Below are 23,158 nucleotides of genomic sequence, written 5' to 3'. Positions count from 1 at the left end.
CATAAACTGCGATTGTTTTCCCACAACTGCACCTGCTTGTGAGGCTCATCCGGATGGAAGGAGGACGGAGGGGTCCCAGCGAGCCCTCCCGGATCACACAGACACTCTGTGACTCGGGACAACAAACAAATAACAACATATCTAACACTGCAGTCACAGAAGTATTCGCTGGAACAACTCGCAGCTGACATATAAACCAGAACAGTGGATTTATGCACTAAAGATAAAACCCAGTAACACCTTTTCATCACCTACAAACTGCAATCTGTTTTCTTATCTAGTGCTACGCTGTAATCACTGTCCCCTTATTGGTGCAAATCAGCAGAAATGCTCAGACGTGGACACACAACTCATTCCCCAGCATGGCGATTAAATCAGAGAAAGATGTTGCCCATTTTTTGTTGACTGATGCCACCTTGTAGTTAAGCTCTTCATTTGTTGCACCAGAGTGATGTATTAAATAGGATTTAGGATAAGGCAAAATTAAAATACTGACATGTTTTCCTCCCCAGATACCCCAAGTCTGCAAGGGTTTTTTTGCACATTAAAATTGAGAGTGGAAATCACATGCACTTAGGGATCTGATTCTTCTTCGTAGTTTTGGCTGCTTAAGATGCTTTATGATACAGGGGGGAAAAAGGAACAGTATTTTGTTTCCTTAGAAACCTAAGACCCCATATTCTGATTTAGTGCCCAGACTGGTGCATGCACTGGACAGAAGTTTCAGGTTTCCTCATAACCTCATGTTAGGGGTCCTCAGACACAAGGAAAGAAAGAAAACTCTTCAAATAATTTCCTCAAAAAAGTTTTAAGAACCAACACAGAAAATAAGGAGCACTGAAGAAGCAACTTGTTAAATACAGCCTCTGAAAATAACTAGAGCACAAACTAATCCATCTCACTGTAATTTAGGCTGCATCATAGTCCACACCCAGGAACACAGAGAAATGGCAAAGTACTGTGAGTTGTAATTATTTTATACTCCCACAGTGTATGAATGTCAGTGTAAAGTAAGAGCAAACTGCACAACTCCAACTCCCTGCCCTGCATCTGTGGAAACCCTTACAAAACTCTCAGCTATCATACTCGGGAATGTTTTTATGTGCACTCATTTTAAAATTCAACTGGCTTAAATATTTCTGGAGTATACTGTAAAATAAATACCACAAAGTCTAAATTTCTTGATTATAGCTGGGCCTGGATGGAAAACAAGATTTTTATTTTTTTTTTTTGAGATTTCAACACTTGGTTTTGTTCCAAAGCAGAGCAAAACTTTTAAAAAATTCAAGAGGAGACAGATGGGATGTGGGAGACCAAAGTTCAAGCCCCTGGTCTGCATCAGACAAAAAGCCCTTACCACCAACATGTTCTAATAATTCTCATTCCCATTTTAGGTTTTAAACAGAAATTTAATTTCTCAAGCCTTGAGAAACTTCCCCCAAAACCAGTTGCATTAAGACAGTAGCTGTGAAAGGTTCCTGTTCATTCAGCATTTTCCAATCTAGGAATGGCTTACTGGAAAGTTCCCAACCAGCCTGAATTGCAGCATCCTTTTTTAATAGGTCTGGGTTTTTCAACAGTGTGTTAAAAACCCACAGACAAGCAGACTCCTCTTGTTATTTAATATTTCATGTTACTCAGATTACAGCTATTAAATAAGATGTCTTGAGACACCTTGAGCAACCCAACTGAACACTCAGAGACCTCATTTTTTTGGTCAGTTTGTTGACTACAGGTCCCACTAAATTTAGCTATTTAGTTCTAATAGGAATTAAAGCTCTCCCCAGCAGATGCTTCCAACCCAAAAGGGCTCCCTGCCTAGGCAGGACTCTGAAGTGTAGGCACCTTGCCTTGACAAGCCTGCAAAAAGCAGCCTTGGAGATGAGGGAACAAAAGAGCTGTGAAATAGCCCTCAGTAACTGCAATCCTGTTTCAGAAAACAGCAGTCCTTTAAAGACAAGACAAAAATGTGGCAGTGTCATAATCCTGTGTGGGTAAGCTTCTCAAACTCTTCACTGTGAAGTATTCCTGCATTATTCATTCTGAGAGGGACAGCAACCTAAGATAAAGCCTTTTTCCTCTTCTTATGAAAGCTTCCCTACATTTTATTTACTGGGCTGCTCTTTCCAAAATTTCAATAAGCAAAAAAAAAAAATGTTTTCCCTTATATATTTTAGTATTCTTCTTTACCAGCTCCAAACCAAAGAGGCACAGTGTGAATTCCTCAGGAAGAGGGGCATTAAATGCAACAATATTACTACACACAGGGGTTGGGAACTAGAGCCCACAATGCCTTATCCAGACTCTCATGATGTCACATCCCTGCAAAACCCATTACATTCAGGAAGGTTCAATATCACTGAAGGTTTATGTGGCTGTTGTTTTTAAATGGTATTTTTCAAGTCCAATATAGTTTTCAAATCTTTTATCTGGATTATGTGTGAATTAATGGAAATAACAGTAAGCTAACTAGTGCCAGTTCCAAACACACAACTGACATTCTCCAAGGGCTGAGTGCTTGTGCACATTTGGGCATGGGTTGTGGAATATCCACTTCAGTTTACACTCATGGTTTCTACCAGCCAGGCCTTACTCCCTATAACTGTAAATCCATGTAAACTCTTAAAGAAAATCAATACTTTTTATTTCCTAAGCAGCAGGTATGGACTGCCAACCCTCACAGCCATTTAATTCACACAGCTCTCACTGGCTTCACTGTGACTTTTGCATTTTTTAGTTAGAATGGGGGGAGAATTCCTTTAAAGCAAAACACCAACATTTAAATTATGCTCCCTGCTCTATCCCCCTACACCCTCCTCCCAGTGAATCACCTCCAAAAAATGCTTACATTCCACCAACATGAGAGAAAGAAGCATGACTCTTCTGAACAAGGAACACACTGAAGCCAACTTCATTTCTTTTAATTATTTATGTTCATTTTCCATACCATGGACAGAGACCTACAGTTATGGGTTTTCCTCAGTTGCTTTCTATTTGAAACACCTCACCGTCACCAAAGTCCCAGTCCTACCAGTCTGGGAAAACAATGGAATTCCCTGCAATCTTATCTAAAGGATAGCTGCTGAACTGAGTGATAGCATTCCCCATCCCCCAACACCTTCTCCTGTATCTCAACACCTTGAAAGAGCTGATGTAACATTGTAGAAATACTCTCTCATTTCCTCAGAGCAGTTTCTAGAGACTGAAAATAAAACAAGGCCTCTTTCTAGGAACATCTGAAAAGGCACCAGGTTTCATTCAAATACAATTTTATAAGAAAATACCTGACATGTTCTTAAATGCCAGGAATACTTCATTTCCTCCATTGCACCACCCTGAAATTTCATACAAGATTTAACAAGAAATTAAGGAGGCTTTTGGTGCAGCTCAGAATGCATCATACAGAATGTGACCAGTCTAATGAAATAAAAGCACACCAAAATAAAAGCTGCCAAAGAAAAGAATAAAAACAAGGAATCTCTCATAAAGAAAGCAAAAGGAGTGCCCAGAGAGGACAAAGGTGAAGGGGCAAAGCTAATCTGCAAGGAGAAGGTCAGGCTGAGCAACAAGAAAAGAAGTATGTTTAGCCTGGAAAACAAAGGTTGACAGAAATGCTGGAGTGCTTCCTTTCACTGACCTTGCCAAAACCCTTTTTAAAACATGGCTTTTAGATCACTTCCTACCTCAACTCCATGAATTCTCTCCCATGAACTTTTCTTCAATCCCTCTGACTAAATATACAATGACTCTTTTGCTGTAGAAAGTCAGGATAAGTCTCTACCACCTTTATTGGTTTAATATCTATCTTAAACCACATTACAACTGTCCCTCTCCTCAATGATTTTTTCAGAGCATTAAGGAGCAGCTGAAACTGAGGTTTTTGAATGTATTCTGAGCCAAACTTTTTAAGCCTACTTCCCTAAATCATACCTTAGGATACACTTCCACCACAAAGGGGAATATATCATATTCCCTCACTACTAAAGGACTCTTCTTTCTGCTTGCCTACCTTAAAACCAGAACTGATTTCTCTGCCAACTCTGGTAAGCACAGGACAGAGCAGTGAAAACAGGAGGTCTCCTGAGATCTCTTTAGCTGACAGGAATTTCTACCTGCTCTAAGAACACACCATTTCAACAAAATTACTCTTGAGAAAGGTTTTGCAGGTGCATTCTCCCCAGTATCAACTGCTCCACTCAGAGTACACACTGGTGCAGAGACTTGAACCTCAGTTTCCCACATCCCAAGGCAAATGTCCCAGTGATTTAACTACCAAGACATCCTCTCCCCCTTGGTGGTTCAGGTACTATTGGATCACATGAAGAGAACACTCCCAGCAGGACCTGATAGTGCAGAGTTTCACTGCAGCTCAGAGGTCAGGGAACTCAGTTGGGATGTGGGAAATCTATGTTCAACTCCCTACTTACCTGATTTAAAGCCTGATCTTGAAACTGAAATCCCTCAGAAGGTCAGTGCTGTTATCACATGGGCATACAGACTGTATTTTCCCTCCTCTTTGTTCCAAAAGTTATGACCTGGGTTATAAAAGGCTGATGGGTCAGAAAAAATGAGTAAGAAACACAGAAAAAGAAAGTACGTATAGGGAATGTGGTAAAAGACAAAGGGAGAGAGGAAAGAGAAGTGAAATGAGAGAAACAGAAGAATAGACAATTAGAAAGGCAGACAGATGTGAAAGGGGAAAATGCAGCTACTACTTGGCCCTGAAGTTTATAAATTGATTTCCACCAAATCTGTCATTGCAAGCAAATTACTTTAACTGAACCAAAGAGCAGACAACCTGTCTTCCTTTGCTTTTAGCCTTCAGTATTATAAAACACCAACACTCTCCCTAGTAATTCTCAGTCTCCTAACACTACCCTCAGTCTCCCTTCTCCCCACATTTTGTGCTTAACCCTTTCTCATTCCTTCATGCACTCCAATTGTTTTGGCCAACATACCAATATCTGGAACACAGAGTTAAAGCCACATTTACCTTTGATTTTATGGATTTACACAACAGGAGCAAGACTAACTCCAGCTCATTCTAACCTACACTTCTGTAGATGACAAGAGGAAGTTAATGTACAACCTGTTAGCACCAACAGTAACCCTGCTGAACTCTCTCAAGCTGAATCATGGCCAGCATTTCCCTTTGCACCTCAAGCCTCGAAAGAGTGACTTAATTTGCAACTTGTTTCTCTTACCTCAAAAGGTAGCATGACTGGTGGTGGTGGCTTTTTCAGTTCTTCACATTTTCTCTTTTTACATATCCGGTGACTAGTTTTGCGCTTCCTGCAACAGCTGCATTCCTCACAATTTGTTTTCCGCAGACAGGGCTCGCAGACTCCACAACGCCTTCGTTTCTTTTTCTCCAGCATAGGGAGCAGAGATGAATATGGAACAGGGTAACCACCAGCTGGATTTTTAAGAGAGGACAGCCCTGAGGCCTCTACTGCTTCGGTGCTGTTGCTCACGTTGTCCTGAAACAAATTCAAGCTTACTCCGACACTTCCCAGCTGTGATGAATAATCATTATGCTGCAGTCTTGAGTCAGCTGGCAAATCTGCATTTATGGCTTTTTCTGAGGCAAGAGCAGAGATTTCCATGCTTGAAGGCAACTCTGAAACAAAACCTGCAGAGAATTGTCCAGAGCTTTCAGCAGAGATTTTATCAACTGTGCTTTTTTCTAAATCTGAAGATAAAGTGGGGACATAGCCTGAATTCAAAATGAATGTCTCTGCATCAATACATTTAACAAGCTGTTCAATGTCCTCTACTTCAATATTGTTTAAAGAGGTATTGGAGACTGGTTCACATACTGTAAATATGTTTTGTGTGTCAAATTCTGAATTCTCTTTTGTAAAGCTCAAATCTGAATTTGAATCAAGTTCTTTGTGAATGGGTACAAAATCCACAAGCAGTTTCATGGGGTATTCTGCAAGAGAGCTTGCACCTCCAAAACGTAAAAGCAAATTTGATTCAGAGGCAGCTACAGAACTGGAATTTGAACCAATGTCTTTATTCCCAGATTTCAAATCCCAGCCTGCCTTCAAGCAGGAATCTGCAAGTGACCTTGCATCTTCTAATAAATGTTCTTGTGAGTTAAACTCAGAGGTAACTAGAGATGCGGAATGCAAGTCTTGTTCTTCCCTAGGTAGCACCATGTCCAACCCTGCTCCAATGTGGAATTTGGCAAGTGTGACCGACTCGATCAGTACTGCTGAGCTGAGGTCTGAGGTATCAACAGAGCTGAAGTCAGGCTCTGTACTGTTGGGCACCACATTGAAGGGAGTCTCTGCATGCACCTTCGAGTTTGATTCAGAGGCAATTACAGAGTCAGAAGGAGAAGATGGAAGCACCAGCGCAGCGCCTTCGACAAACGCTTCAGCCAAACTGCCTGTATCCAGATCACTGGGTATCTGCTCACAGGGCAGGTCTTCATGCTTAGACTTCACCTCTGAAGCTCCCGTACCATCATCAGTTACCTGACAGTTTGGAATGGAGTCATCTGTTTCAGATATTTCTGCCTCCTTGTCCTGACTGGCACATGGGATAACAGGTTCTTCGCCTTCACTACACAGACAGCCTTCTACAGGCAGAGCAGCTAAATCATTTTGAGCTAAATCTTGTATCAAAGCTATTTCACCTGTTTCATTGCTTTTCTCTTCTACTACTGCCAGGGCTTCTTGTTCATGTTTTTCCTTTGTTTCTAGCCTTTTTTGTGCTGCAGCTTTCTTGGGTTTTGCAATTATGGGAGTTTGGGACAATCTTTGGGAGAAGGATCGGTTACGGAGAGACATTGTAAAGCCATTGATGTTGAAAGAATCCTGGCTGTGAAAGAGGATATTGTCAGCTTTCTCCAAACTCACCCAAGACACTCCAGACAAGGTTCTGCTTACACTGCTCCTGAGAAGTCTCCCTGAAGAGCTCATGATTGGTTTCTTTTCTTGCTGTTTTTTCTTAACATCTTTTTCTTGCGCTGGCTTTTTACCTTTTCCAGAACTAACGGCTTTTGTGGAAGTCTTTGTGGTTTTCTTTCTCACTTGGCTAGATTTCTTTTTGCTCTGGTTAGTTTTCCTTTTGCCTAACTCATCTTTTTTGGCTGATCTGGAAGGCCTCGCATGGTGAGCCATGTCTGTGGAGCAGGAGGAATGTTAAGAGGAGAGATGGAAAAAAATCATGAGCTCTTGGGAGACCTCTTCAGTAGAAAACCACATACTCCCATTGCTGCTTTCTGTGCTCATACAGTGTCAACTCTGAAACAGAAAAATATACAAAACAGCATTAATATATTTCTAATTAATAAAATGTGCACTTATATTCAACTGACCATTCTTAGTATTTAAAAATACAGAGGTAGAATCAGAAACAGCAGTATTGGGTGATGAGATGCACAAAAAAAGCTTTGAAAATATTAGTATACTACAAAATAAAAAGCTTGCCTAAAGGTCTGTAACAAAAAGAAGCAAACTGAACTCAAATGACCAGGCGACATCACACACTATTTTATATCAGTACTAAAAAGTTTGAGTTCTCAATTTTATTAACAGTTCATTAACCAATAAACTTCCCTTGAGTAAGGAGTAGTATTCATCAGTGTAAGGATGAACAAAAGAACAAAGCTGAGTTTCTTTTTTGTGTGTACTCAATATAAAATCACCAGGGCACCTATCATTCTTCCACCATCCACTGGTAGCTCATGTGATAACATGGTAAAATTCCAGATAAATGCCAGATAAACGCCAGATAAATGCCAGATAAATGCCAGATAAACGCCAGATAAATGCCAGATAAATGCCAGATAAATGCCAGATAAACGCCAGATAAATGCCAGATAAATGCCAGATAAAAGTTACTAGCTCCCCAAAGAGATTAATCTGTGTGTATTACAGGGGAACTGGACCAGGGAAGTACTGGTCTTTCCCAGTGTTATCTTCCAGAATACCTTCACAGCACACTGCATTACATTCCAACCCTTGATTCCATACTGTCTGCCTATATCAGATGTTTCATGCAAGGCAGAGGTCTCTGCTTCACCACTACAACTTAAATCTACCTTCAAAAAAACACCATACATCTGTCACAAGCTTTTGTCCCCAGACACAACTGCAATGCACAGGTCCCCCAAGCCCCCAGGCACAGCTGGATCATCTCAAAAGATACAACAAATTTCTCATGCTCCAAAGCAATTTCCTTCAAGGTGGGTTGGGGTTTTCTTTTAAAGTAAAGCAGTTCTCACAAGTACATATCTTTAAGCACCTAGTGTTTTTTAAACACCTGTAGAAGGCTTTTAAAGCTTTATTTAGCTGTTTGAATAGATCATGTGGTAGACAAGGGCAGCCTTAAAATGGGAACAGGCAGATCCAGAGGCTCTATAGTCTCCAGCAGGAAGGCACCTTCCCTTCACCATCATTTCTTTAAATTTCTTAAACCACTGGAGGTGATTTGAATTCAAGTCACCACCAGGCCTTCTGCACCTCTCATTGATGGGAAGAGGCCAAGAAAAGGAAGAATAAGAAGTATGGGGATGATGTCTAAAATCCTGACCTCAACTGGAAGTAAAAGAAAGGGAATCTTGGTTTCTAAAGGAAATAGAAAAGGAAAGAAGAGTGTTACCAGGTTCCTGACATCACCTCCTATGACCTCAATCCCCACCTTGAAGCCCGCAGGGCCATCTCACGGAGGCTGCACTTGCCCACAGCCTGGTCTGAGCTCTGCTGAAGGTGGGGAGAGTTTTGCTGCTGCAGCCCAAACAGCACTGCCCCAAGAAACACTCATTATCCTGCTGAGAGGATGGGCTGGCACAGCCAGCTCCCATGGTCTGTGTGTGGGGCCACCAGCTCAGTGCTCCCCAAAGCAGCACAGCAGCAGCCAGCCTGTTTCTGGCCAGCTGCTTTGCCACAGCCCTGGGCAGCCCACAACACCCACCGTGCCTAACAGTAACTCCCCAAACTCTTTTTGAGTCGCTTATTTAAAGCATTTTGAAGCCTGGCTCTTATTTATTCAGCTGTAGCAAGCTAACTGATCCTCTGTACTACAACATACAAACCAAGCATCTTATCTAAACACCATGTGATTATCTTGTATCACATCTTCACATTGCATATCAGATGGACGTGATTACTGAGACAGAAGGTTTTTTTCACACACAAATACCATTTAGAGCCAGCAGTACTGCACAAGACAAGACTAAACAGTTCTCAGGTCAGCTCAGAAAACAGTGCCCACCAAACACAAAATAAACAAGCTAAATAAATAGCATCCCTCCTCCACAGCAACACATCCAACCTGGAGAGACTAAGTAGACACAGTAGACACGTGCAGTTGTTTATAATCGTGGGTGAAGCTTCAAAGGTCGCAGAAGAGACCTGAACAGCTCCCACAGAAGCTCTCTATAAAAGCTGGGTCAGACAGTGGAATAGTAAAACAAATACAACACTGAAACGAAGGTAATGTGAGTACTCTCCTCCCCCCACCCTTCTCTGGACGCACATGGGGGAAGGGGGATGTGGCCATTAGGAGTCACTCCATGAATCAAAGAGGGCATCACATCAGCAGGTCCATGAAATAGCTGTTGGCAGCCTGCAAAAAGCCTCCCCAGTTTCTTGGGGTTGTGACAGAGAGTGGGATCCTCATTCCAAAGGATGGCCTGGAGGGGCTGCAAAACCAGCTGGAAGCAAGCAGCAGGCACAGCTGCAGCCATTAGCAGAGAAGCTACATAATAGTGGCAGGAGAAGAAATGCCAGCTACTTTCAGAGCCTACAGCCAGGAGAGCAAGGAAGAAAGCAAGCCATCAACAAAGGCCAGGCAGCATGGCAATGCGTGAATCAGGAGGGGGACTGAAGTGATAAAGTCTTTTCTCTTTATCAGCCCTAAAACAGAAGCAGAATGACCAGAGAATACAGGAGGTCTGCAGTGGAAACGGTGACTGGGTTTTTGAGCATACTGCATGTGAATGATGCTTTGCTCATATTGTTTGCCCACACAAGTAGTTGCTACTGTTACTGTGGAAGTTCAGGAAGCACGACAGTCAAAATTATTAATCAGAAACTTAATTTATAACAGTCTGGCAAGAATGTAGAAAGCTATCAATGCCAAAGCATTGCTTCTCTTCAGGGCCAAAATTAGAGAGGCTATGAACAGAATGGCTCAAGACTTCCCTTTCTCTTCCTAAAAAAAAGAATGCTGATATTTGTAGGAAATTGCCTGGGTGTAAATGCTGCATTATAAAAGATGGCAAAGTCTTTGTCTGACTCAGAGATGACAACATAGGGTCACAAGAACAGAACACTTTTACCCATTTTGTTTTAATTTTGTCACTGGAGTGACTTTAGCTTTTTCAGAAGAGATCTGAATAGACCCCCAAAGGAAAATTTTTAAGGGGTAGGGGGTTAATTCTTCACTTTAATTATATATGTCTGGGATTTTGAGTACCTGACCTGCAAGGTGATCTTACACACTCAGGCAAAATGGTTGCCAGCAAGAGATCTCTGCTTCCCTTTAAAAAAATCCCTAGCCTTGAATACTGGTCTGCCACAACCACCATCACTGCTAGCTAAAAAGTGTCTGACATTTTAAATAACCTGTCCTATATGTTATATTGCTATTTCTTTGTTTCCTCTTCCACAGTTAGAACAGAATATTAGGTAGCTACAAGGCTGGTATTCAAATTTTGTTTCCTGTGACAGTAGGAAATATTTTACCTTCCCTTTTCCATTTAAAGCACTGGCAAGGACTGTTGATATCTGCAGCAGTTGCAAATCATCTCATGCTGCTTCTGAAGGACCACAAATGGCTTTATCACATCAGTCATATTTCACAACAAACAATTAATTCCATTTCCAAAACATCTATATGGACTCAACAGGATTATAAAACATAAACCTCATGGGGAAATATAACAACATGTCACTTTTCTATCATCCTGGAGAGAAACAAACTTACTTCAATGCTTTCTTCTGAAAGCCAGACCAGGTGAGACTTGCCATGCCTTCCCTGGAAGGGGAGCACAGGTGTCTGCAGGATGTAAAAGAGGCAATAGGTGACAGGAGGTTTTGCAGGGAACTGCCCTAGAGAATATCATCCTGAAGGTGTCTATTTCTTGAACCAACTTCTCTCTCCTAATCCATGTGCAAAGCTGAAAGCTGTTTGTAAGGCCAGTTGCTTAAGTTTTGCTCATTCATGGTAATAAATCTGGAACAATTCCACTGGCTGCTATAATCCTCAACAAATACTGCTAAAAAAGCTAATCAAAGCCTAAATCTTTTGGTCCTGTCTTGGTCAAAATTCCAAACAATTATAATGAGAATTCTATCTACAAGGTAATTAAGAAATTTAACCCCACACTGTCAGAATGCCTCCAGAAAAAATCGAACTCAAAACCAACAAACAACAACAACAAAAAAAAAACCCAACAAAAAAAAAACAAACTACAGTGTTTCACTTTACACAACTGGATTAAAAAAAAAAAAAGATAAAGCAAATTTTCATTCTAGACAGTGTCAATCAAGACTGTTACATAACTTGATTCTTGTTGGAAGATGGCAGGGGATAAAAGAAAGATATTAGAAGATGTGTCCTCATAAAAAATGGTGGCTTTTTCTTTATGGTGTTGTGAAAAATGGCAAGTTATTCCTGAACAAACAGAGCAGTATAGGAAAAAAAAATGACACAGCTAGCAGTCACTAGTTTGACTAGCTAGCTGGTTTCACTACAGCCAGATTAAATACATCTTGTTTCAGTGTTCAGGTATCTTTTCAAAAGTTCCTTGAGATTTGCCCTTAGGAGAAACAGATCTGGAAGCTTTCATAAAAGCCACTCAATAATATGCAGGTCCCAAACAATAAGGGCCACAATGTGACTAAGCTGTCACACAAGCTCAGATGCACAATTTAGAATTGAAAAGCACCTCATCTTCTGGCAGCAAATAATCTAGAGGAAGATGCAAGAGATACCAGAGAAGACAGACTTTAAAAAATCTGACCCTCAGGTGCAAAAGCCTGTCTTATCATCTGCATATTCTTCCCAGCTGCACCAAAGCCAACCTGCTTTCCAATTTGGCCCAGTTCCCTGCATCTACTCATTGCCCTGTAGAACACTTCGTATATGAAAAGAAAGGAAATGGGTTAGGAGGGGAGAATCAGCTTCAATTTTCCCTTTCCCCCTTCTTTAATCCTTGAATACACATTTGGTTTTGGGTAAGAAATAAAAATGGAACTTCTCATCTGCCATCTCAGTACACCATGAATTATTTCATACACAGAGGCCTCCCCACTCCATTCTTCTCCATAGAAGTTTTCTGCTTTATGTTACAGGACTATGCCACCCTTAAGCAAAGGGACATATTTCATCCACATATATCAAACTTTGGCTTACGGTAACACTTTCCAGCAGGTATAAATGTGGGACAGACACCACAGGATGCCACCTCAGCTGCTCAAAGACAAAGGCACATAAAGCACAATCCTTTACTCACTCATCAGCAACACAAGATGATGCTGAGCACACCGAGCACCAGGGCCTTCATCCTAAATTTTTGTCCTTGGAAGGCCACCTGTGTGTTTGGAGGATAAGGCAGGGCTGCCACCCCGCTGCGTGAGGAGCTGGAGGCTGCTGTGAAATAGGCACGCTCCGTGAATTCAGCTGGAGATGTCCATGGTTAACATTCTGAATGTCATGACTTCATGCACCTTGGAGACTACACAGTGAGCCACACAGATAAAAAGATACTATAAAAAAAACCTCCTTCCAGTTTAGAGAAAGCGCTATCAGAACAGTTAGGGGAAAACAACAAAAAATAGAACCGTGGCAAGGAACTGCACATGCCTAAACCACAAACCAGATTAAGCCTCAGACAACTTGAGCCAAAAATCCATTGTGAAGACTCACACCACATGTGCAAGTATCCTCCCTTCAGCCAGGCAGCAGCAGCACAGACTTACTTGAACCTATGTGCAGTGCAGCCAAGCACTGATCTTCACAGGGGGAAATGCTAAAAAGTAAAAGTATACCAAGTAAATTCTAAAGGCTCATCGAAGAAAAAAACCCATCCACCAGAACACTCCAGATACATTTGAATACAAAAAAAAAAAGAAGGCAAACCAAACAGAACACCCCAGTTCATCATATGTCTCTCTAATTCTGCATTTATGCTGTTTAAAGCACTGCATTTCTTTTTGATAATATGACTCCATTCTTCAGGGAATTTTGCCTTTTCTTAAAAAGGACAACAAAAACCCCCCACCATTAACTGAATCACCTTATCTCAAACTCAGCTAAAAGAAGGGGGAGGTGGAGGGAAGAGCCTTCAGGCAAAGATTAAGCCTGGAAAATTTCAGCCTAAAAGGTGTTTCGAAATTTTAAGTATCTGAAAACAGAAAGCAGGATGGAAGTATTTAGGCTAGCTTCAACAACCAAGGGTACCATGCCAGTCATAATAAAACACTACTAGTGAAGATTTTTAATTACTGCACAGTGAAGAATTAGGTCTTACAGAAACTATGAATATCAAAGTTCCTTGGTGTATGTCACCTTGAGTTCTTCCCCAGTTACCTGCTTTGCACAACTCAGTCTGCTCTTGTCTCCTCCAAGCACAAAAAACTCCTCTTATCTTGAGGGACTGACCCTCAACCCAAGAGCAACCACCACAAACACCCCTTGTGCTGGCAGAGCAACTACCGCCGAAAAGCATAAACCAGCTTTTCCTCCGTTACGGTTAGGGTCGACCAGACAACCTGCCTGGACCAAGACTAAACGCTAAATTTTCCCAATTCAATCTGTTTTCCTAATTAGTGTAGACTGACATAATGAAAACAGGGTAATTAAACCACAGAATAGCTTTCTGCCTTTCCACAAGAGTACCTCAAAAAATCACGGAGCACAGCCGGGGAGAACTTTTATTATTTGGAAGATTACTATTATTATTATTATCATCGTTTCCACAGGTTTTTCCATTGTCTTGAAAATTTAAAGAGACACCTCCGCCTTAGAAATCCACTCAGTCACGTTTAAATCCCTAATGCTGCGATCTTCGCCCATTTTACCATTTATATAATTTCTAGAGTAAGAGTTCTTTAGCCACCCTGGCCAGCTTGTTTTCAGAAGCAGCCTCACTCCAGTGACACTGGTGCGCACAGTCCCCTCTCCTCCTTAAAGGAGTAGCAATCTCTCCACGCTGGCTAGCTGCTACGTAGGCCGATATACAAGTGATGCTGACTACGTTGCTCTTTAAATATCTTTGGGGTGCAGCAGGATAGGCTGGCTGAGTGTAGGACAGGCTGGGCACACAACTGGCGCGTCTCCTTTGACTACTGCTGCGCCTGGTCCCTTCGCAAACCCGTCCTGTTCTCCTCGGGAGCCAGCAGCCATACCTCCGTAAGGTTATAGCTGCTCCTGCCTCCCAGCAGGCCGCCTCGTCCTTTTTCCTCAGCCATTCGGCGAACTCCCCTGGTTCTTTCAGGAGCACGGCAGGGAGCATTCCAGCCAGCACCAAGCCTCCAGCTGCCGTGAGACCACCACCTCTCGTCCCCCAGCTCCAAGAGCAGCTGGACAAGCACTCAGCGCCCATAACCCTGCAGGGCTCTGGCTCCTTTAGCGCAGGCAGGCGGACCCCAAGGCAGGAAGGGGCAGGCAGGGCCCTCCTGGGGGGGAGGCAGCGGCTCCTCGTGGCCCGGCCCCGCCGCTGGTCGTGCCCCCCCAACCCGGGGAGCCCTCCCCAGGGCTGCAGACAATGGGGCCGACCCCAGCGACGGCGCTGGGGACCCGCAGCGCCCATCCGGACGCGCCCGGCTTCTCCGGCGGCAAAGACGGGGAAGCTCCCGCGGGGATGCTCCCCCCAGCCCCGCACACCAGCGGCACCTCCACGGGGCGATGCTGCACAGCCCTCTCTCGCCGCTCCTATGGGGCGGTGGGAGGGGGCTCCGGGGTTTTTCCGGCTGGCCGGGGGCCCCTACGGCCGGGCAGGGTCCCTTTTAATTGTTCCCTGTCCTCCACGCAAGCTGCAGGCAGTTTCTCTTGCCTGGCGGGTTTTTCCAGGCAGGCTCTGGCTGCTGCAGCTCAAACACGCTCCAGCACAGCCAGGGAGACCGGACTTCTTCGCTTTTTCGGCCAACAAACTCCGTTTTGCATTTGAATAACCCCCAGCCTGCCTTCCCCCCCGCCTCGGAACGGCCCGAGCCGCGGGGCTCCGAGCCTGGCCGCGGCGGTGTCCCTGCCTCCCCCTCCCCACTCTACCGGAGCTCAACTTTGCAACTAGCCAAGGGAATAAACGAGAGGGGAAGGAGTGAAAAAACAGAGGGATTAAAAAAAAAGAAAAAGAAAAAAGGTGGGGTTCGGAGAGCAGAGGTCCTCGCCGTTCCCCCCTCCCGCCCGCAGCAGCCCCGGGACCCGTCCCGCACACGTACCAGGGCTGCGGCGCGGCCGGCCCGCAGCTCTCAGGAAGGGGCGATGCTGGCATGGCTCGGAGCGGGGCGAGGCGCGGGTCACGGCCCGGGCCCCCGCGGGCGGGCGGCTCCCATGGCGCTACGAGCCCAGGCGCGGAGAGGAGCCCCGGGCCGCGAAACGTGCTCGGTGCTCCGGCGGCGTCGCCCCTGGCCGGACCCTCCGGGAGGGAGCGGGGAGGGGGCGGCTCGGCGGGGCGCTCGCCGCTCCGAGCCCTCCCGGCAGGCGGCAAAACGCGCCCTGGATCCTGGCGGCCGGAGCGGGATTCGCCGCCCCCCACACCCCACCCACACCCCCGGAGGACACGGCACGGCCCCGGGGACCGGGAGAGCGGCGCCGGTGCCCCCACGGCTGCCCACGAGAGCCGCCGTCGGCGTGCCAGGCTGGAAACGCCGGGGGTTATTTACCAACAAGGACGAAATTAAATGATGGTAATAAGAAAAAAGGCAAATTATCCCGTTACTCGCGGAGGCTGTGGTTTGACGCCGCACACCCCCCGGCCAGCCACGGTGATGGCACCCTATGAAATCATCCCTTTTCTTTTTAGCCTGGAAGGAGGAAAGCCTGGGCAGCCGTGACAGGCGAGGGGTTCACGGGGGGACAAACCCCTTGCCCTTACATGTGCCATCCAGGAGGAGCCTCGAACACCAGCGTCCAGCAGGGCCCGGCCATCGCACGCCCGGAGAAAACACTCCCAGCAGCACGAGGAAGATGCTGGCTGAGAAGGAAGATCTGCTAAGCCGCTCTCTCCCTCCTGCAAAGAGGTAAAATATAATGAGCCTTGCTCTTTCCCCATCCCCCACCTCATTCATTAAGAGCCACTGATATTTGCTGCTCCTTCCCAGAGGGAAACGAGTGAGTAAAATGTTATGGTAAGAGGAAGAGTCAGTCCACTGACTTTCCACCCCTCGTTATCACCACAGCCTTTTGTCAGATGCAGCCCACCAAATCTAACATCTCTTCAGACTGAAAAACAGATGTTGGAAATGGGATATGTGAAACAATATACCCAAGCAGTACTTCTTTAGAAAGGCTTCATTATTATTAACTCTGTAGCCGGTGCAATATAAAGCACTTCAAGTGTGAACCAGCCCAGTCAAATGTGAGCCTGCAGAGTTTCTGCTGCACACAAGTGAGCGGTGCTGTCCACATCCATCCATTCCTAGGGATGCTTTAAATGCCAGCATTTTGCTGGTTTAAGTGATGCTTGATAAAGGAGAAGCAGTGGTATGGATCTGCACAACTCCTTGTCACTGCTGCTCTTCAGTGATCGTGGATAGGTAGCCTATCACCAATTTGCACCTCCATCCTCTTGTCACCCACCCTACACATCCTTGCAGTGAAAGAAGAAATCAATCTGGGAATCTTTACCAAGCTCACAGACACTTCAGTTGAAACAAGGGGAAACCTACACCACAGACACCTGAATTTTGAGTAGCTGCCCTCAGTGGCAGGGAATTCTAGCAATGCACAAGTTCTCTTTGCTGGGTGTAACCACTCCATCTCTTCCTTAGGACTGGATATCATTCCAAAGACTTGTCCTGCTAAAATATAAGGTAGCACAAGCTGTTTTTGTAAGATAAAATAACCAGTAATTTGAGAGGTAAAAGAGTCATTGCTCTCAAACTGCTGCACATAGCAGAAATTGAAGGAACTGGAACTTGATGATAAAACTCTACATAATCAGAATATGTTTCTCAGGGACATGGCAGTAAGTTAGAGGTTGTGGGCTTGAACAAAATGCAGAGCAAGAAATTAATAACTGGGGGAAAGCAACAAACAAAGAGGGCTAAGGTTTATTTAGAATAAGCAGGTTAACAGGAGCACCCAAACATCAACATGCACAACCACAGCTCCAATAAAGACATGCTAAAGGCTAGGAAGCAAACAAGAACTAACAATTATTAATTTTCACACCCACAGACTTAATGTGCTCATGGTCTCAGGTCTTCCATCCTGGGCAGCAAGCAGCACCAGATCACAATCTTCTCTGGCAGCAGTAAGGTACTCAGCCTACCAAGACAAGCTAAGTATAAATGTTTGGAAGAAGATCCCACATTGTCTGGGCAGTAAAACAGGATTAAATCCTTTCACTGAAAAGCAAAGTGAGCCACATGGAATGAAACATGAATATCACAGCCTCTGACTCAACTCCTACCATTCAAAACAGAGATCCTGGTACTGTGACAGGTGCTGCAGCGAAGCTGTTCTGTGTGCTCAAGTGGAGTGTCAGGGATCACTACAAAAGAAGGGAAGAAGTGAACAGCAAACACCCCTACACCATCATTATTTAGCCCAGATCTCTTGTCTACTTATATCTCAAATATAATGTGCAGTTCTGCTTTGCTTAAAAGGTACAAAGGGAAACTTGAAAGACACATAAAAATCTAGCAAATGTACCTAAAAGCACAGGAAGCAGCTAAATGCACTGCTAGGGTGGTGATTCCACCCTAGAAAGGCAGCAATCTGGATGAAATCTCAACTAATATGATAAAAAAACAAAAACAAGATGGAAAGTAACATCAGAGAGAGATACTTATTCACTTAATGTGTGTTGAGAGAAACAAAGACCCTTTCTCTAAAGTAGAGGCTATCAAGGCAATATATCAAACATGTAATCAGAACACGGACAGCAACTAAATGCAACATGTTTTCCAACCACAGAACTCATTACTACAGCACACTAAAGAGGCAAAAAACTTTAGGGAGCTGGGGTTTTTTTAAAGCAAAAATTTAACAATATGTTACTTGAAGCTGAAAGAGTAACTAAATGCCCTGTATGCTACCCAAGCCTCCTTCCCCATGTATATGGTAGTAGCTATTTTTCTGAGTGAGGTTTTAAACAGGTGGACCTTTGATCTGACACAGTGCTGCTATCCCTATGCTACTCTCCAGGAGGAAATGCAAGTTTTCATCAGAACAAATGAAACTGAACAACATTGTTCAAGGCAATATAGTGCACAAACCTGTAAGCAGCTCTGCATTGCAGGCAGCTCTGGCAAAGTTTGAGTCTGTGGTGAACATGTGGCAGCTGCAGCTGCTCTCTGCGAGACAGGGAGCCTCACACAACAGCCAGCAGGACAAGGACCCCACCAGCCAGCACCCAGCCCCACTGTACACACACAGGGTAAACAGAACAGGCCCAGGGGCACCATCTGCATTCAGGCACAAGGCCAGGTAATAACACAGCTTCCAGAACATGGGACAAGTCTGGAGTTTAGCTAAGAACTCAGTCTTCAGGTCACAAGCAAGTCTGGAGACCCATGGAGTAAGAAAAACTACACACAACCTGAGTGAATAATAAACAGACCATAGACACTAAAGAGACGTAGGGCCCAAACCAAGGCCCTAAACAACCAAAGTTTGTTTCTTAGCCAGGTGAGCTTAAATAGGGCTCCTGGGCCCTTGGGCAAAGGATGTGGGTGGAGACTCCAGGTGCAGCTGGTCAGGTCCCTTAAGACCTATTAGTGTCCTTGGGCCCTTGACCCTGGAAACAGAACTATTCAGGTATGCTGTCCCTAAATTAGTCCTGCAGTGTCATCTGCAACAGGCACAGCATAAGTCCAAGCCAAGAAAGGTTAGATTGATGCTGAGCTTTAGCCCTTCACAAACCAAAAGCTCTGATAATTACACCGCAAAGATACCTAAGCTGCTTTTTAAGGGACAGATTTGATCTAACCAGGTTTATCTTAGCTAGCCCTGCTTTCCTTGCCGTGGAAAGATGATACTGCAACATTAGGGCTGTTTGTTTGTGTGATTACAAAACACAGATTACAACTTCCACTTTCTAGCAAAGCCTGCCTCACATTTGTTAGCTCGGGCTCCAGCATGACAGAGTGAGCAGCCTGCTCCCAGCCCAGATGTGACCTAGGAACCTGTGTGCCACTCTGGTGTGTGCTGCTGTGCCTGTGAATCCAGCTGAACACTGGCCAAACACTGTTAATGCCCTTGGATTTGTAATACAGATGATCAGATAAAGCACCCACAGCATTGTTAGTTGGCACTGTCTGAAAGAGTCTGGAACAACATGAATTTAATCCAGAAACTTGAATTCTAATTGTGCTTTTGACAATCACTTTCTCATTTAGTCTTTCTTGGCCCTTGTTCAAGATAGTATCTACCTGCCTGATTGGCACTGAGAACAGGTTAATGTTTGTAGGCACACTAAACACAGATATTTTAAGCGTTAACACTATTTTATATGAAATAAGGCCAGGAGGGACTATGATTTCAGCTTGTGATACCCATTATACAGGCCCACTGTGTTTATTCTAAATACTTCCTGACAGATGTTTCTGACCTGCAGTGGACCACAGTTTGCTGCCAGTTTCTATTTTCATTGGAAATCTTGGCCCTTACTTCACTGCATGATTGTGCATGGATAATAAAAAGCATGACAGCAGAACAATTGTGTAGTGCCTTGGACTACATCTACACTTCATCTGGCAAGACATGGTTAATTGTGCATGTACAGACCCAAGAGTTTTGGGTGTTTCAAGGCTACTGCACTTTTGCAGTAAGCCATGTGACACAGGGGTCACGTATGGAACACCTCTTCATGCCACCTGAAAGAAACGAAGGGACCTGCTTAGCCAGAGAAATTTGGCACTCACTGTATTACTGCAGGCTCAGTAACTCTGATCAGTCAAATCCTTCTGTTCACTGAAGACCTCACTGACAGGCTCAGTTGGGGTCCTGAGGGTATCAACAAGGTTTAATGACCAGCCTCACCTGGGGCTTCCACTACACACTTGATTCCTGGTGGGTGAGCATTTAAACTCAGGCCTGGCTAGGTAACTGCTTCTGATATAAGCTCTGGTGTAGGCACTAGTTGTTTTGGGTGTTGGTTCTGGTCTTATTTGTTCTTTGAGTTTGGTTTCTAGATGATCCTCTGGTGTGTCTCTGGCTCTGTTTCGGGCCTTCTCTTCTGTTCCTTTCTTGCCTAGATGTACCATAGAGCTGCTTTGGGCCCTTACTGGGGCTGGAACCTGTTCCCAGCACCCATCTCTGCCCTTCCCACTGCAGGACTGTGCCTTGTCAGTGAAGGGATCTCCTGTGCTGTGGTCTTATTTGGCTCCTTGCTCACCTCAGGAAAAAACTGTCTGTCTACTTGCTGACAGAGGTAAAGAGAGTTCAAGACAGCACAGTGCCAAGGAGCTGAGGTTTGTTAGAGGAGCTGTAATCTGCAAGCTGTGATTTTTGTGGTAGGGGAAGAATGATTCTCGTGTGGGGGAAGTTATGCACTTCTAATGTCTGTAGATGTGGTTTGGAGCAAATAAACAGGCAACTGGATAGGTATTATGTCAGATCACTAATTAGTAAAGACCAGAAGCAAGCCTAAAGACTTAAAAATCTTACTGCCCAGAGGTATGACACTGATGGTAATTTGTACAGCTATCCCAAAACAGGGCTTGGTGTACACCAGCATTTTAAGAGCACTGAAAAGAATCTTTTCAGCAACCACTACTGTGAGGAGAGCTTACCTAACTAGAACATTGCCAGTCTATTTTAATTAATATATATTTAAAATGTGTTTAGAAAACTAAGCATCTTTAACAACAAAAAAATCAGGAGCAAATTACAATTGATAAAACTACCTACCTGCTTGATTTTTTTCTTCAAATTTGTAGTTCTGCTCCTGAGTGTTATAATTTTCATGTCTCCCCTGCTGATTGTTGATTTACTGGGGGAGGATGCCGTAGTGTCACACATGAGTGTAACACAAATTATATTAAAATTGCTGATAACTTTTAAGAATGGGTCATAAAAGAGATGTCACCGGAGAAATTCTCTAAAAGGTGTAAACATTTCAAGGTAAAAAGATGAAGTGACAACTGGGAGAATGTTAAGATTTAAAGGTGCAAATGAACTACTACAGGGGCTAATGAAGAAAACAGACCTTGAGAGCACTTTATACCAGTAAGTATTTTTAAAAACCCAGTAAAGCTAGGCACATAAAGCTCATTGCTGAATTCCTTTGTGTGTTAACATATCTATGTAAGATATTCTGTTTAGCTCTGCAATGAGAGTTTTTACTGCTTTTTCTAAAGAGTATGCACACATGAGGCACCCTTCCCTAAATTATGAGGCTTGACAAAGTATCTTGAAATATCCTGCCTGTAGCTAAGAGAAGTAACAGCCCATCTATGTGATTATTGATTTTTCTAGTCTGTGGTGAAACTCTAGAAACTTGATGACTTTCAGCTGTTAGTGCAGTGGCAATGCTTTTCTGTGTGAAATCAGTAAATTAGATTCCTACAGCTGGAGCTGTTAATAGAGTATGGTTGCTGTGGTGGGAGGAGGCTTTTCCTGAGCAGAAACCCAAAAGAATACAAATTGGGTGGAGAACATGGCATCAATAGTGGCTTAAAAACCTGCTTCAATAACTCACAGAACAGTTGCCTTTCCATTAGAGACTTACAGTGACTTAAAAAAAAAATACTAATTTTGCAGATGTTTTACAAAAGGTAAAAAGGCTTGAGGGTTTTCTGCAACTTATTTAATGTTTTGTAGAAGAAATCTATTTAAAAAAAAAATTTTAAAAGAATGAGTATTTTAACAGCCATTTCCCAAACATATAAATGATGCAATGATCAAATAGAGCCAAATGAAGTTGCCTTGATTCTGTCACATGCTTAATTTTAAGGAATATAATCTACTAAAGGGAAAAATTAATAGATTTTTTTAAAAGACAATCTGACACAATTTAAGGAGAAAGGAAACAAAAATATTCTGGCAATTTTTTTGGAAAGTGGCTCCTTTTAGTGGTGCAAGTGTTGAGATCTGTTTCCCTGGTTTCTTTGTTTTAGAAGACTAACTTTTTAAAAAGGTATATGTAAAATACTTGAAATCCAGGTCAAGATGTATAGGGCAAAAAGTATATAAGGAAGAGGTGAATAACAGCAGGAAACTAAGAGTAAAGCTGACACCATGAGCTTTTTCACCAGCTGTCAGCAGGCATCAGGTGTGTGCTCTCCCCTTGCTCCATGCACCAGCATTCAGAGGATGCACTTGTGTTTATTTTTTTAATTCAAGAGCTGAAGACAAAAGGTCAAATGCCTTCTGGAAAGCCTATATTCAAGAGAGACATTGTAGAAAATCTAAAAAATTGTCAAAAATGTTGACAGCTGCAGAATGATACTGTGTTTGACCTTTCTGATTCTAAAATCAGGTTTTTTTATCTTTTTTTCCAGTGTTTACCCTTCTGGTGAATTTTAAAGCTTGCATATAAATAATCATAATTTTTTCTGAGTATGAAATCATAATTGTAGACAAAAGAGATGTTGACGTTCTAGCACGAAGTTGAAGTAGCTATCTAAACGGCTAAAAAGAAATCGATGTATTTTACAGTACAATCTTAACTAGAGCCGTTTAGGTTTTGGTTATGTGCGCCCACAGGTCTAAATACATCTGTTGGCGAATGTATCTGTTGGCGAAGCGCGCGGATGGATGTTTTTAAGGAGCAGCAAGCCAACCCCGGGGGCACTAACAAAGGCATGCCCCGGAGCGGGCAGAGGGTGAGAAGCGGCTGGGCCGGGGTTAAGCCGGCCCTTCCCGCGGGCAGAGGGTGAGAAGCGGCTGGGCCGGGGTTAAGCCGGCCCTTCCCGCGGGCAGAGGGTGAGAAGCCGCTGGGCCGGGGTTAAGCCGGCCCTTCCCGCGGGCAGGCTGCGGAGGGCTGGCCCGGCTGCCGGCGCTGACGCGATCCGCAGGCGCCGCGGCG

At 43.9% G+C, this 23,158-nt stretch overlaps 1 protein-coding gene and 1 long non-coding RNA gene across 3 annotated transcripts in view; both read right to left on the bottom strand.

Moving 5' to 3' along the window:
• The window catches only part of TET1 (tet methylcytosine dioxygenase 1), a 63,124-nt gene extending 46,582 nt beyond the window's left edge, over nucleotides 1–16,542 (bottom strand). For both annotated transcript variants that reach the window (XM_033515767.1, XM_033515768.1), the window contains exons 1-2: nucleotides 16,058–16,542; nucleotides 5,205–7,256 (exon numbers count right to left, since the gene is read on the bottom strand). In XM_033515767.1, the coding sequence (XP_033371658.1) occupies nucleotides 5,205–7,133 (1,929 nt within the window). In that variant the 5' untranslated portion in view covers nucleotides 7,134–7,256; nucleotides 16,058–16,542. The remainder of the gene's footprint in view (nucleotides 1–5,204; nucleotides 7,257–16,057) is intronic.
• Nucleotides 16,543–17,206: 664 nt separating this feature from the next.
• On the bottom strand, nucleotides 17,207–18,795 carry LOC117244663. Its single transcript, XR_004498163.1, has 3 exons — nucleotides 18,405–18,795; nucleotides 17,597–17,677; nucleotides 17,207–17,451 (listed from the first exon to the last, which is right to left on the bottom strand). It is a non-coding gene; the product is annotated as an uncharacterized LOC117244663 (long non-coding RNA).
• Nucleotides 18,796–23,158: the final 4,363 nt, after the last annotated feature.

This window comes from Parus major, chromosome 6, assembly GCF_001522545.3.
Source record: "Parus major isolate Abel chromosome 6, Parus_major1.1, whole genome shotgun sequence".
Lineage (NCBI taxonomy): Eukaryota > Metazoa > Chordata > Aves > Passeriformes > Paridae > Parus > Parus major.
The sequence above is the reverse complement of the archived record's forward strand: the minus strand, read 5'-3'. Positions and strand labels throughout refer to the sequence as shown.